The sequence below is a fragment of the Siphateles boraxobius genome, unplaced genomic scaffold, assembly GCF_051911475.1.
Source record: "Siphateles boraxobius isolate OS27281-9 unplaced genomic scaffold, OSU_SipBor_1 111, whole genome shotgun sequence".
NCBI classification, from domain to species: domain Eukaryota; kingdom Metazoa; phylum Chordata; class Actinopteri; order Cypriniformes; family Leuciscidae; genus Siphateles; species Siphateles boraxobius.
The window spans coordinates 1,378,563-1,395,087 of NW_027508713.1; the positions used below are offsets into that span (position 1 = coordinate 1,378,563).

General features: G+C 41.5%; 1 protein-coding gene across 1 annotated transcript; it reads right to left on the minus strand.

The window, feature by feature from the left end:
- Nucleotides 1-387: 387 nt before the first annotated feature.
- On the minus strand, nt 388-13,875 carry sid4 (secreted immunoglobulin domain 4). Its single transcript, XM_077198332.1, has 9 exons — nt 13,777-13,875; nt 6,704-6,850; nt 5,903-6,037; nt 4,808-4,986; nt 4,190-4,376; nt 3,290-3,400; nt 1,988-2,056; nt 763-1,029; nt 388-618 (listed from the first exon to the last, which is right to left on the minus strand). Exons 1-9 carry the CDS (start codon nt 13,823-13,825, stop codon nt 614-616), a joined length of 1,149 nt encoding a protein of 382 aa, XP_077054447.1. The 5' UTR covers nt 13,826-13,875; the 3' UTR covers nt 388-613.
- Nucleotides 13,876-16,525: the final 2,650 nt, after the last annotated feature.

Consider the following 16,525-nt stretch of genomic DNA (forward strand, 5'->3'; position numbering starts at 1 on the left):
TTTTAGCTGGGTTTTATATCTGATTTTTAGCTGTTTGTGTTGGATGTTAGGGCTGTTAATAGACTCCCATCAAATTATGATCATATGAAAACACATACTCTTTGATATCGATAAATATTCTACGCTGAAAACATATAAATGTCCAGTAAAATCACTCAATGGATGGTAAAAACATTCAATTGAATCAAATACAGTGTAGATTATTGGATTAATATCTCAGTGATTATAATTAGTCTTGTTTTTACATTATTTTTATTATCTGTTATACAGTCTTAGTTTTTTTTTTTTTTTGTAATGAATTTGTCATGGAAATCTACCAGAATATGTTTATTTCTTCAGTTAGCAGACATGTTCATGTTCACTAAGTAAAAACACACACTCTGATGGTGACCTTCATTATGTGTTTATTTATTTGACTTGAGTGCCAAAGTTAAAGCATCTTTTTTACCGTGCCATTGCAGAATACACACAGACAGAACTGGTGTTCTGAACACCATAGCAAAATGTCACATTTTCGTTTTGTCTCTGAGCTTCATCGTCTTGTAGGTTGGAAGTCTCTAAATGTCCTCATGATTAATGGGCAGATTTTTACAATCATCAGGACGGTCTCTAATTAAGCTGATGGGAGGTAAAAGCAAAGGAGAGAGAGATGAAATGAGCATTTAATGACATAAACATTATAATTTTATCTACTCAATGGAGTCCTAGTGATTTCCAGAGCATTTTACTTTTGAAGAACATCATCTCAAGAGCTTCACGCACCTCTCACAGTGACTTTGGTCAGCGCTACGCTGGACCCCACGTGATTGGTCGCCACACATTTATACGTCCCACTGTCTGATGCTTTGAGCTGAGCGATCTTCAGCAGACCGTCTTTGGTTGACTCCGCTCCCGGCGACATGGAGGCTCCGCCCACACGCGTCCAGCGGAAGCGGATCGGATGACTGCCGTGAGCGAGACACTGCAGACGCAAGGCATCCCTGGGACGGGCGACAATCTCATCCGTCAGAGTGGTGGCATAGGGAGGCGCTGAGGAGGAGACACGACAGTTAACACTCATCCTTCCCTCCATTTTTGTGACAAATCCTTCCCTCGCCCTAAAGCCCAGAAGTATACTTAATTTCTTTTTATTTATTTTTTTCAAAAAGCTTATATTTAATTTTGATAATATTTTTTCATGCACGTTTTTTGGGAGATTTTTTGTTATTTTATTCCCATTTAAATACTAGATTTAATCAATAAATAGTAATTTAAGCACATCCTCACATTCTTCAACTTAAATTATTTCATTCAATAAAGCTTTAGCATTTTTTGTTTTTTTCTTTGTACTGAAGCATTCCTTGCATTCCATTCATTCCTAAGGGGGTCGATTTGACCCACGAGGAAGGGATTTGTTACTTTTTTTAATTGCAACCACAAAACTCATCAAATCCATTCAATTTTTTTTGTGTGTATTCGTGGTTCAAGTGAGCCAAAAGTCCTGGGGTCTTGGACCCCTACGATGAACTTAATTTTTAAAACATTTTCACAAAACAAAAAAAAAAAGTCAAAATGACCCAAGGGAAGCTCACTGTAAAATGAATGATGTTTCCCCACACTCCTTTATTGTTTACACACAGGCTCTTTCACCACGATCCCTTACTGGGTCAGTCCAAAGATCGGTCTGTGCTGCTCTGATTTATAAACTCAGTTGTCCTCTTCTTCATTTGTGTGAAACTAAATTGCTTTTTGCTCAAATGTGGCTCCTTTTCAGGTTCCCATGAGTTTAAGTTCACTTTGGCTGCTCAGAATCCGCTCAAAGGTCAGTGCCTGCAGCTGATGTGGGTTCAGCTCAGATGTCTTACAGTATCAGCCTAAAGTCAACGTTTACCGTCTACACTGACCTGTGACCAGCTCACAGAGCTCACGCATGATTTCTGACTACAATGTAAACGTGTGTCGGCGACGGCAAGGTCAGCAGTGATAAGAGTGTGTTTGTGTCACTCACAGTCCACCTCCAGCTGCACGTAGGCCTCGCTGAAACCCGCCGCGTTCGTGGCGTTACAGATGTACTGACCTGAGAGACAGAGAGAAAGACACTGAAACTAATTGTGCACGCATGTTGTTACATAATAATAAATTAATACATCATCAATCCTTCTTCTAAAATGTGGTTTTGTCTTACCCTGATTTTCTGTGGAAAGCCTATTATAACTGTTTATGTTTTATACCTGTCGGGATGGTTTTGGTTTTAACATATCTATAAATAGAGTAAAGTTGCTCTGGCTGCTTTGTCGTGTGTGTGTGTGTGTGTGTGTGTGTGTGTGTGTGTGTGTGTGTGTGTGTGTGTGTGTGTGTGTGTGTGTGTGTGTGTGTGTGTGTAAGGCCAGAGGTTGGTTGAGTGTGTGTGTGTGTGTGTGTGTGTGGTGTGTGTGTTTGGTGTGTAAGGCCAGAGGTTAGTTGAGTGTGTGTGTGTCTTGTGTGTGAGGGCAGAGGTTAGTTGAGTGTGTGTGTGTGTGTGTCTGGTGTGTGAGGTCAGAGGAGCCGCTAAATCTCCAAGCTCCGGAGAATCACCCGTTTTAAACAAACGCTGAACAGAGCACAGTGTGCTGGAGAAAAGAGAACGAGACAGAGCTCGTCATAAAACAAGAATCAACATCAGCATGACTTTAGGAGATGGAGAGAACTGAGGGGTTTGAAATGTTGTAAAGGCAACACAGAGATGATGGTGTTTTATCACTCTACAGAAGAGTGTGGTGTTTTATTGAACAGATAAACTCATATGTATCACTCTAACAGAGTTCACTGTAAAGCATTATCTATTGTGAAGGTCATTTCATTATGGCTGTGCTGGAACTTATCTTAAGGAAATAGCGTTTCTGTTAATGGGTAAAGATACAGTAACATCTTCAGCTAGTCAGCTTGAGATCCGTTCATGTAAACTGGTTATATCTCTAGTAGTGAATGTTTTATGAGCAGCAGGATAATCATATTCATCCACAGTCACTCATAGTTAAAGCACAACCAAAACAATGTTCTTCCACAAAATGCATGCGGTTTCGTTTTCTGACCAAAGTTACAGTGTACCTTCACTACTGTTATTTTCTTGTTTGTTACTTTTGAAGCTGCTTTGCTTTAAATAAATGTGACTTGACTATACACTGTGAAAAAAAAAACATGTAGAAACATTTTCAAACAGAAATTGATAGTGAATTTAGCAATTAATTACAGTTAAGTACTCCAATAATTTACAGTAATATTATTTCAATATTCATCCCATATGTAAAGCACGCGTTCACTCACGCTGTACCTGAGTCCTGCCGTCCCACATTACTGAGGGTCAGACTCCCGCTGCTCACGCTGTGCTGCCATGGCAACGGCGCCCTCAGCTTCGACCAGGAAATGACCGGAGTGGGTGAACCTGAGAAGAACAGAGGAATTATAATGAAATCATGAGTTCACTGTTCAGACTTTGGAATGCTGTAAACTTTCAGCAGAGAAAGAGATTCTGATTGGCTAAAGCAGTGTAGTTCACAATCATTCATTTGTGCTGTTTAAAAGAAATGTGTTTGACAGATGTAGCATTCTTTTGCAAAAAATGTATTAGTCTATTTTATAAATGCATGTTATTAATCCTATTGTGAATGATCCATCCATGTATACAGCTCGTTTATTTTTTTATATTTGTATTATTTTTTGGACCTCTTTATCAAATTCAATTTTTCACAAATTTTTCATATTTATATTATACTTTTTTTTGACCCAGGGTTATTATTGTTAACAAAAACTTAAACTATTTAAAAAGTTTAGTTTAAATAAAATAGTCAAATATAAAAAGAATCTAAATTTATTTTATTTTAGTTAGTTGCTGAAAGCTGAAATAATAATAAAAAATGCCTATGGAGTTTTTATTAATTTTCAACACACGAACTAATGAAAATTACAAATAATTTATAAAAACTTACTAAAATTAAAATGTAAACGGAAAATATATTTAAATCAAATGTCACCTTTTATTTTTTTAACCTTTTTTTGACCGTAATTTTTAATCAAAATGTTATAACTCAATTTGCATTTTTGAGTGCAACACCCACATCTTGACTGACAATCAAATCCCGCCCTACACAATACACAAGAACACTGCCGCTACTTACGTTTCATCATGACTTTAAATGTTAATGGTGTTAATTTTCCCTGAGAGAGGCGTTACCGTTGGCGTTGCAGTGCATGGTGACACTATGACCCTCCACGGCTGTGAGATCTGTGTTAGTAACCGAGGCCTGAGGAGCTGAAGCTCCGCCCTCCAGTTCCAGCTCCACTCGCCCTTCAGCAAGCCCCTCCCCACTCTGAGCACGGCACACAAATATCCCAGCATCCTCTGCTGCCATCACTGTCACCTTTGGGAGCGAGAGAGAGAGAGAGAGAGAGAGAGAGAGAGAGACGGGAATGAATCGTAAAATGACCGAAAGTGAAATATCTAGTTCGCAGACTGATGCAATCTGCAAGCAATCACATCATTACCACATGGCACAAGCTGATTGCCTCAGCTGATCCTGCAGCCAATGAGATTGCATGCTCAACATTTAAATAGTCTGGTTCAGTGTTTGCTGTATGCTAGTCCTGCAGTGCTATCAGAGTTCCTCTGATTCCCTCCACCTCCCCAGCTCCACCTGCCTAGATCTGCTATGGGATTTATGTGTGTCTATTTATGAAGCAGAATATCTTATAAAGTCACAGAAGTGTGTCTGTGTCTCTGTTAGCAGTAGCAAGTCTATACTCTGCAGAAGCAGCAGATCCAGTCCACCAGGACCAAATATATATTTTACACCTGTAGTAACGCAGTGGTGTCTGTTGTCATGGAAACCATCTCCGTCTCACTTCCTCCTTCCTGTTTGACCCAGCTGACGGAGGGGCGTGGCTTCCCCGAGACGCTGCACTCGAGAGTCACGCTTTCGCCCGCTCGAACCGTCAGCGGATCGGACGGCGTCACGCGCACCTTCGGAGGCTCTGAACAAACACACAAACACTCATCATATAGGTGACTGATAACGGAACTATACGCTTGCTTTTTATTTTTATTCTTTTGTTTGGATTTTTTTTCCAAGTTCGTTTTATTTAGTTTTAATCATTCATATATAGTGTTTACTCAATTTATATCTTTTGTTTTCTTTTTCATTTTATTTGAGTATTACTGTCAGTTTTTCCTGATACATCTCAAAATGCAGCATGTGAACTTTGGTTGGATGTTTAACGTGTTGTTTTACATGTCAAACAATGCCCTTCTGGTCGAGTCGGGTAGTTATTTTGACAGAATACACTAGTAAAGTGAAGCACATGAGATTAATTAAAACAAAATTGAAAATTAAGAATCAAAAGTAGTTTCCTCTCTGGTATAATTCAGATTTTTGCACATATTATTATTATAGCTTTTGTTCTTTGCAAATTCCAGAATTTTTCTTTTAGTTCATGATAATATATTTTTTCCTGCTAGATTTGTGTTTAGATTAGTTTTGCCAATGATAATTACAGTATGATACCAGCATCAGTGAATAACAGAAACATTGTCTATTTAAAGTCACCATGAAATCAAAATGTACACGGAATATTGCAGTGTTTATTCTAACTAATTTATGAGTGCACAACATTATTGATTTAATAATCTTGAATCAGAATATTTTCCTCTTGCAGCATCTCTTCTCTGATGATGTGGGTGGGGCTATAACCTGTCACTCACATGAGATCAGCCAATAGAAGACCACAACCATCCAATCAATTCCCCACAGACTCAATCAAGCCCCGCCCACATTTGTTCTTGTACAGAAGTGTTTTAACTCAGATATATGGCACAATAGAGAAGAAGAAAAGACGAGTGCAACTTCCCTTCCATGGCCACTTTAATATGCGAGAAACACATTAGACTCACGTCTGATGCTCAGGGTGGCAGTGATGGTGGATTTTCCCTGAGCGTTGGTGGCAATGCAGCGATACCCGCCCTGGTTATTGGGACGGACGTTGACAATGGTCAGGACGGCACCATCAGGTCCAAGCTTTACGTTATCTGTGACAAAATACAGTAGAACACGTAAACCCATCAAAGCCATAATCTGATGTGTCACCTGTCTTTTTACTAACTAAAATTGCATTATGCTTTCTTAAAAATAAATGCTCTTCAATACATCATCTCAGATGTTTCTCCTACAATAGCACAACTCGTTTGCTCTCATTCATAATTTGTTTTTGGAAGAGTTTAATGAGAAAGAGTTTTGATCACATACTTTGGTATCTTTAACAATCCTGGCACATACTGAAATACTGTTGAGATGTGAAACTCTAGAAGAGACATCGCAGACAGCAACATAGTGTCGGCCCAGATCCGGCCCACATCCGGTCCGTGTTGTATCCACGTGTACCGACACTACGTTGCTGTGTGCGATACTCAACATTTGCTCTGCGTTTAATCCCATTTCTCCAGGAGTTAATTAAGAACAATTTAGTTTCAATAGTTATATCTCTTAAAAAATCTGAGAAAAATAAATGGTGTGTGTTACAGTATAAAATAGTCTTACTCTATATGCAAAGTTTTTTAAAGAAATTTTTACGAACCGCTTCGCGGTCAAATTTGACCCGAATGCAGGAGGGGGGATTAAAAAGGGTGTTTTTCCCCTTTCGCTGGGTGATTGAGTATGTGTATTTTCTGAGATGGTTCTAGATGTGAATAACGCACCTCCCAGCGGCTGGTTGTTGGTCCTCTTCCACTCCAGCTGGACGGACTGGGATCCGCTCGTCACACGGCACTGGAAGCTGACGGTGTCGCCGGGTTTCACCGCAGCCGCTCGCGGTCGGACCGACACCACGGGACTCTGACCACACACTGATGTGAACACACAACATACATGCATGAGTCAAACACACATTCACATGTTTCAGCTTACGATTGAATGATACTTACTGTAAGTTAGATCAGGGTTTTTTTTCCCCAAATATGAGCATCCTCGCGAGGGACCCCATATTTAAAAGGCACTTCAGATAGGTGCCCTATCTGAAGGGAACTCAGACAATTCTGAGTTTCCCTTTCGAAGGGAACTCCCTTTCGAAGGGAACTCAACAATACGTCATCGACGTTATGGGGAACGCCTCAGGCGTGACAGGTGTCTGAAATCAACGCGCCACCAACGCGCCACCAACAGATTGCAGCTAAAAAATAAAAAAGTTTTTTAAAAAAAGCTTCCGGGTTATGAGCTTCCACATGTCAGGTTACAGGCCTTACCCGGCCTTCCTGAATGTGAGCTCCCACATACTGTGGTTGTCAGGTTGCAGGCCTCACCCCGCCTCCCTGAACGTGAGCTCCCACACACTGTGGTTGTCAGGTTGTAGGCCTCACCCAGCCTCCCTGAGTGTGAGCTCCCACATACTGTGGTCGGCAGGTTACAGGCCTCATCCGGCCTTCCTGGTTATGAGCTCCGCTCAGGTTATGAGCTCACCGGCCTTCCTGGTGATGGGCTTCTACATGTCAGGTCACAGGCCTCACACGGCCTCCCTGAATGTGAGCTCCCAGATACTGTGGCCCGGCACATTCTGTGGCAGGTGACAGGCCCCAGCCGGCCTTCCTGGCTATGGGCTCCCACATACTGTGGTCGCTAGGTTACAGGCCTCAGCCGGCCTTCCTGGTTATGAGCTCCCACGCACTGTGGATGGGCTCCCACATACTGTGGTCACCAGGTTACAGGCCTCACCCGGCCTTCCTAAATATGAGCTCCCACATACTGTGGTTGCCAGGTCACGGGCCTCACCGGCCTTCCTGGTGATCGGCTTCTACATGTCAGGTGACAGGCCTCACCCAGCCTTCCTGAATGTGAGCTCCCACATACTGTTGTTGTCAGGTTACAGGCCTCACCCGGCCTTCCTGGATATGAGCTCCCACATACTGTGGTCACCAGGTTACAGGCCTCACCCTGCCTTCCTGAGGATGAGCCCCCATGAGCTTCTACAGGTCAGGTTACAGGCCTCATCCGGCCTTCCTGAATGTGGGTTCCCACACACTGTGGTTACATGGTTTTTAAGCCTCTTAGGCCTTCCTTGGGTGTGAGCTCCCACATGCTGTGGTCGCCAGGTTACAGGCCTCACCCGGCCTTCCTGGTTAGGAGCTCCCACATATTCTGGTCGCCAGGTTACAGGCCTCACCAGGCCTTCCTGAATGTGAACTCCCACTCACTGTGGTTGCTAGGGTGTAGTTCTGAGCTTTCACATGTCAGGCCTCATCAGGCCTTCCTGAATGTGAGCTCCCACCCACTATGACTATCAGGTTACAGGTGTAGTGGAATTTCTTTTCTAATGCTAACCTATAATCTGACTATCCGCTTTTCCTAAAATGCTCACTCTGTAATACTCCAGCTCCCTGCTTCTACAATCGACAACCGCTGAGTTTTTCTACTAATCCTACCCTACTCAAGCTCTCTTGCGTCTACAGTCGACATCTTAGCTTCGAGTTTGCTAAACTACTCTACTCAAGCTTTCTTGCGTCTACAGTCGACATCTTAGCTTCTTTCCTTTACTTAACAACTCCTTTGCTGCGCAGCTTAAATGACAGACAGACTTCAGTAAATGTCCTTTAGATGCTCTTTATTTCAGCTGGGAGTCCTCTCGAGCAGTACTCAGAGAAGTCTCAAAAATTAATCAAAGAATACAACAGGCTTTATAGTGGAAAAGCCATACACATCAAAAATAGAATCATCATCACTAAGCAAAAAATCATTGTCCCGCTCTACCCACATGATTTGTCACATTTGTTAAAGCAAGCCCCCCTCCTTTGTTAGTGACATCAGCATATGTTCAAGGAACAGAACGTTTAGTTCATTGTCAAACTTCAACCTGACCAAGGTTATATTTGGGTCAAATATTTGTTAGATGGTTAGATCATGTGGAAAGAACGCCTGATGGCTACATCCTGAAATAAAGGAAGTAAGTCTCATTATGTTTTATTGTTAGAATAAGAAATGGAAAGTTTTAGTCGTCTTCAGACAGAGAAGTAGGAAGCATGATAGATTGTATCACATGAGAGAAATATTGAAATCATGATATCTGATAGAAATACGAAATCAGAACGTTAGTAATATGATTAACTTTACTGATTATAATATAAAATCAGAACTTTATGGTTAGTGACATGATTGACTTTGTCTATTATAATTTTTTCCACGACACAGGCCTCATCTGGCCTTTCTGATCATGAGTAAATTCAGGCCTCAAAACCGGCCTCCTGAATTTAGAGTGATGAAGTACATGCACATTTACTTCATATACTTTCTTTGTACGCTCCGTACCTTCTTAAACCCATACTTATTGTAAGTCAAACGATGAAACGTCTTGTGTACTTTCTAAAATCCATTTTTTATGGTAAGGGTCGTGCGCTGTACGCTTCAGTCCCTTCCTATGTGGCTAGACCCCGCTCTTTCACCTTGGGTCCCACTCAAGATGCGTCCTGTCGTCAAAGTATGCTACGACAGACGCCTTTCTCTAGCTAACTTCCACTTTTGATCCAGGCCTTCCTGGACTCAGAATGGCTAAGTTCATGCACTTTTGTTTCATGTACTTTCTAAAATCCATATTTATGGCCTTTCTGGAAGTAGCCCCACATGGTGTGGTTGTCAGGTTACAGGCCTCACCAGGCCTTCCTGAAAGTAAGCTCCCACAGGTTGTGGTTGCCAGGTTTCGGGCCTCACCGGCCTTCCTGAGTATAAGCTCCCACCTACTGTGGTCGCCAGGTTACAGGCCTCACCCGGCCTTCCTGAATATGAGCTCCCACACACGGTGGTCGCCAAGTTACAGGCCTCTCCAGGCCTTCCTGGTTATGAGCTCCCACAAGCTGTGAACGCCAGGTTACAGGCCTCACCGGCCTTCCTGATATGAGCTCCCATATACTGGGTATCAGGTTACAGGCCTCACCAGCCTTCCTGATATGAGCTCCCACCTACTGTGGTCGTCAGGTTACAGGCCGCACCGGCCTTCCTGGTTATGAGCTCCCACATTCAGTGGTCACCAGGCTTCAGGCCTCCTCGGCCTTCCTGGTTATGAGTTGTCAAATGTCAGGTTTCAGGCCTCACCAGGCCTTCCTGAATGTGAACTCCCACTCACTATTGTCGCTAGGGTGTGGTTGTGAGCTTTACATGCCAGGTTGTAGGCCTCATTAGGCCTTCCTGAATGTGAGCTCCAACACATTTTGACTATCAGGTTACAGGCCTCATCTGGCCTTCCTGATCATGTTAAAACCATACTTATGGTAAGTCACACGACGGAACATCTTGTGTAATTTCTAAAAATCCATTTTCATGGTAAGGGTCAAGCGCTGTATGCTTCGGTCCCTTCCTATGTAACACAGACTCAGGTCTTTCACCCCGGGTCCCACTCTAGATGTGTCCTGTCGTCAAAATTTGCTACGACAGACACTTTTCTGATCCAGGCCTTCCTGGATTCGGAATGACTAAGTACATGCACTTTTGTTTCATGTACTTTCTAAAATCCATACTTATGGCCTTTCTGAAAGTAGCCCCCACATGGTGTGGTTGTCAGGTTACAGGCCTTGTCAGGCCTTCCTGATATGAGCTCCCTCCTACTGTGGTCGTCAGGTTACAGGCCTCGCCGGCCTTCCTGGTTTTGAGCTCCCACATTCAGTGGTCACCAGGCTTCAGGCCTCCTTGGCATTCCTGGTTATGAGTTGTCACATGTCAGGTTTTCAGGCCTCACCAGGCCATCCTGAATGTGAACTCCCACGCACTGTGGTCGCTAGGGTGTGGTTGTGAGCTTTCACATGTCAGGTTTCAGGCCTCATCAGGCCTTCCTGAATGAGAGCTCCCACACATTTTGAATATCAGGTTACAGGCCTCATCTGGCCTTCCTGGTCATGTCAAAACCATACTTATGGTAAGTCACATGATGGAACATATTGTGTACTTTCTAAAATCCATTTCTATGGTAAGGGTCATGCGCTGTACGCTTCGGTCCCTTTCTATGTGGCCCAGACCCAAGTCTTTCACCTCGGGTCCCACTCCAGATGCGTCTTGTCGTCAAAGTATGCTACGACAGACGCCTTTCTAGCTAACTTCCACATTCTGATCCAGGCCTTTTCTGGACTCAGAATGGCTAAGTACATGCACTTTTGTTTCATGTACTTTCTAATGTAGCCCCACGTGGTGTGGTTGTCAGGTTACAGGCCTTATCAGGCCTTCCTGGTTATGAGCTCCCATATTCTGGGTATCAGGTTACAGGTTTTTCCGGCCTTCCTGATATGAGCTCCCACATACTGTGGTCGCCAGGTTACAGGCCTCATAGGCCTTCCTGAGTATGAGTTTCCACATGCTGTGGTCGTCAGGTTTCAGGCCTCACCGGCCTTCCTGATATGAGCTCTCATGTACTGGAGCTCCCCACATAGGGTGTAATCAGGTCTTGGCCTCAGCAGACCTTCCTGGTTTTGATCCCTCTCTTACTCCCTCAGTGTTCAGAACAAGCACTGGGTAGACCCATGGATTGAGTGGACAACTTCCGTCATTGCTTGAGGTTGAGTTACACTCTCCAGGTGGTCCCGTCTCTGTGATCCGGAACTGAGTGGTTTCTGCCAGCTTTGCAGGCCTTCAGTTTTGGATGCCTTTTCCGAGGCAGTTTCCAGAGGCTCTGTCTTGGACAGACAGGCAATGGCCAGACTGTGCGTCTTAGTATAGATCACCAGGCCAGCCTGGTGGCATGTCAGGAGGCATGCTCTCCTGAATAGTGACTGGCTGGGAGTCCCTTGAGTCCCCTAGCCACACTCCCTAGAAGGGACCCCTTCTATTAGGAAGTTGTGGTCCTAAGCCTTTGAGCTGGCCCAGATATACCTCCCATGAACTATGTTCTGGCAGTTTTCTCGGTTCATTAGCTTGGGCTATGACCGGTAGGGAGTGCTGTCACTGACAGCCCAACGTGACCTAGGGTGAGCGGTTTTAGTGTCCTTTGTATTAGTGGTTCTGACAGTTGTCACTGCCATTGGGCATGCACTTCCCTCAGTATGGCGGCGTGGGTATTTCGTTCCCCATAACGTCGATGACGTATTGTTGAGTTCCCTTCGTAAGGGAATGTATCAGGTTACGACTGTAACCTATGTTCCCTGAGAACAGGGAACGAGACAATACGTCTCCCTGCCATACCTCGGGACCTGCCTGCAACAGTCCCTCCAGACGATGGGATGTTGTCACGGTTCCAAGGCGCCCTTTTTATGCATCCAGATTGACGCGCTCATCATTCGAGCTGATGATGCGCGGGCTGTCGCCGGTCAAAATGATTGCTGTGAGTTGATATTTGATTTCAGACACCTGTCACGCCTGAGGCGTTCCCCATAACGTCGATGACGTATTGTCTCGTTCCCTGTTCTCAGGGAACATAGGTTACAGTCGTAACCTGAGACGTTTTCATGTATAACTTAAAGACCCAATATACACATTACTACAGTCAAGTCACCTTTATGTTTAGTGATTTATACAAGAGAAATGATTTCAAAGCAGCTTCACAGCAAACAGGAAAATAACAGAATTAATGATGCAAACTTCAAATATGAGAGAAAATATATCAATTTAAAGTGTTATTTGAAAAAAATATTTAGTATAAGTTATGTTTTTTTCTACTATCTATAGTATTGTATTGTTAAAGATATGTATTTGTTGTTGTTTACTTATTTATTTTAATCAAGTTTTTTATATTTGGTTATTTTAATCACATTAATCTCACTAATTAATGAATTAATTCATAGGAATATATTTATTTGATTAATTTTATTATTATTTGTTTTTACATTTTTTACACTGTTTTTCTCTTGACATTTCCACAGACAATTTTTCATTATTTGTTTATTTATTTTTACTCTTTTTACACAGTTTTCTCCACTGACTCCCGTCACCCCCGTTTGAAAACCTCTGAGTTAGACGACATGATTAAGAAAATCTTCTTTTTTTTTTTCATTTCAGATATGACTGATTTCATTTTACAGTCTTTGTCAGATGAACCCTTTGCTCTCGCTGACCTTCAGTCCTGCTCTGCTTAACAAACGCATGCAAAAATCAAACTCCACACATTCTGTTTTTGGGACAACAGAATCACTTGAGGAGTAAACTAAACCAGTGAGTGATTTAATCACATTTAACACGTTTATTTAAAAGTGAATGTCAAAAAAAGAAATAAAACATTAAAAGATTTGCAAGTAAACACACAAGATTATTACAAGGAAACCATTGCAAAGATTGAAACTAGCATGTGAAAATATATTTTCATTAACAAAATAAAAAGAATGAAAATATGTGCAAAACACCCCCGAAAATAAAATGTACAGTTTTGCTGTCAATATTGGACGGTGTTATTTAATCAGTCTCAACAAACTATCACTGTATTTTGTAAAAAAATAAAAAAAAATAACAGACAATGAAACAAAACAAATAAACAGACAAACAAATATTTTTTCTTTAAATATAAAGAAAAGCCAGTTAAACGAAGCGGCCGTCTGAGACACAAAACAACTGACCCCTGTTCACTGTTCACTGTTTTTGATAAATGTAATTAAATGTGGCGCTGCATTATAAGTGATAGTTTAACTTAACTAACAATGCTACAGAAAACACAGAAAACTAAAACAAGATGGAAACAATAATCTATTTCAGAACAATTACGAATAACTTATCTTAACAGTGAAAATACAGCACAAAAGTTTTCAAAACTAAAATCTTGGGATACACACCTAAAAAAAAAAAAAATCTGAAATGAAAGAAAGAGAAAGTGCTTCACCTGCGTGCAGGACGGCCGAGAGAATCAGCGCTGCGGTTCCAACTTTCATGATGGACTGGAGATCTCTCTCTGTCTCTCTGATCACTGTTTTACACTCCTCTCTCTGTAACACAATCTACAGAAATACACAGACACACTCTCTCTCTCTCTCTGTCTGATCACTGTTTTACACTCCTCTCTCTCTCTCTCTCTGTCACACAATCTACAGAGATACACAGACACACACGCACACACTCTCTCTCTCACACACACACACACACACTCTCACACGCACACACTCTCACACACACACACACACACACACACACACACACACACACACACACACACACACACACACACACACACACTCTCTCTCTCTGTGTGATCACTGTTTTACACTCCTCTCTCTGTAACACAATCTACAGAAATACACACACACACACCCTCTCTCTCTGTCTGATCACTGTTTTACACTCCTCTCTCTCTCTCTCTCTGTCACACAATCTACAGAGATACACAGACACACACGCACACACTCTCTCTCTCTCACACACACACACTCTCACACGCACACACTCTCACACACACACACACACACACACACACACACACTCTCTCTCTGTGTGATCACTGTTTTACACTCCTCTCTCTCTCTGTCACACAATCTACAGAGATACACAGACACACACACACACACACACACACAATCTCTCTCTCACATACACACACACTCTCACACACACACACACTCTCACACACACACACACTCACAAACACAGACACACACTCATTCTCTCATTAACACATACACACACACACACACACACTCACTCTCTCTCACACACACACGCACACACTCACTCTCTCACTAACACTCACACACACCCTCACTCTCTCTCACACACACACAAACAAACACAGACACACACACACACCAGGAGCTTATCAGTTTTATTGAACTCAGTGTGGCATCAGTAACTGCTGTCTTGAGTGTCTGTGGGTCATGTTTTGCTTTGTGGGAACTAACCAGCTGACAAGAAACTGTTTAAGGACGTTAAAGAAAACGTTACGAATTCAATCTGATAGTTCAAAACGGTCCAGTTTTGACAAAAAATCTTAAAACTTTTTTTTCTTGGTGAAGGGAACATTCTGTTTTTTCACTCTTTAAACATTATCAGTGTAATGTTACTTTTGAATGTTCTCTGAACGTTCCGAAACAAGTAGTTACATTTAAAAAATGTTACAACTAAACGTTTCAGGTAAAATAGTTACGTAAACAATGAATAAATAACGTTTTTGAGAACATTATTAAAGACCAGATAACTCTGAATGAACTATTAATGTTACGTTTGTTCAGACCTTAGAGAGAATCTTGAGAGATCGTTCCCTGTTAGCTGGGTAATTTTGTGCATGACCTGCAAATCCTGCAGTTACCACGCTGAAAACTGCTGGAGTCAGATTCATAACGGGACTAAATAACGCCCTACTTCACATCTAAACATGTCAAACATACAGGATAATTATATCAATTTAACAACCACAGAGGTTTATTCAGAAGTGCAAAATGTCTTCTTGTAGGCGTAACGTTTAGTTTAGACTGCAGTAATTATAATTCTCTTTATAGAAAAACAATAGCCGTCTTCACTGGCTGATTAAACATTTAGTGTGTATGTTTTAGAGACTGATTGAAACTAAACAGAAATCACAATAAGATGCAGATATGCACAGAAGAACCTGAGAACATGTGGTGATGTTACTGTATGGAAGTGTGTGTTTTTCAGCAAAAAGATGCACTAAACTTGAAAACGCCATGGAGAACATAAACCAGCAATACTTATCAATCGGAGATCTTAAAGATTATTTTAAACAAACACGTTTTAGCACACAACATTACAATTAATTAATCAATTAATCTATAAAATAGATCCTCTATTAATTTAAATTCCTTTTTAAATATGTACAGCCAAGCCACCCAGCTCATATTTCTTGGTGAGGGGAATGTAGTCGTGGTAAAGGCTGTATATGTGTAGGATTGGGTATCGTTTGGGTTTTTATTTTACCCGTGCCAAATCGATACTTTTAAAACCTAAAAGTAAACGGTGCCTGAACCGATACTTTAACAAAAAAAGAGCCACAAAACGATGGTGGATGACATTAAAGAATGCTTTTTTTATTGAAAAAAATCTTTCAATTGAACAATATACTAAAATTTAAAGTATACATAACTATATACAATATAAGTAAATACAAAACACAACAAATTTACATAAAACTTTCACAATAAAACCTAAGCTACCTAACCCAACTACAATAATTTAACAGACACTATATAACACTAAATAACAGTTACAGTACTAATGTCGCCTTTTTCGACTTTCTTCGCCTTCGTCGGCATTGGCTTTTGGCTTGCTTTTTAATTTTATATTCAACAATATTTTTACAACATTATTTTCCTGTTATCTCTGTAAAGCTGCTTTCAAACAATATGCATTGTAAAAAAGCGCTATATAAATAAAGGTGACTTGACTTAGTACTTGTTAGGTATGTCATCAACTCCCTGATATTCTGATTTTCAAATATGCGGATGTGAATGTTTTTTGTCGTTTAAAAACCTTTATAATGATCATATTAGCTGATCTATAAAGCGCGATGGGCACCGCCATGTTAGTTTGCGCTGCAGTTCAGAGAATCGGATCTGTTGGATTTACAACACGTCAATTCATCCACTTCTCACGAAATACATGAAAGTGGCCGGTGAAGTAGGAGA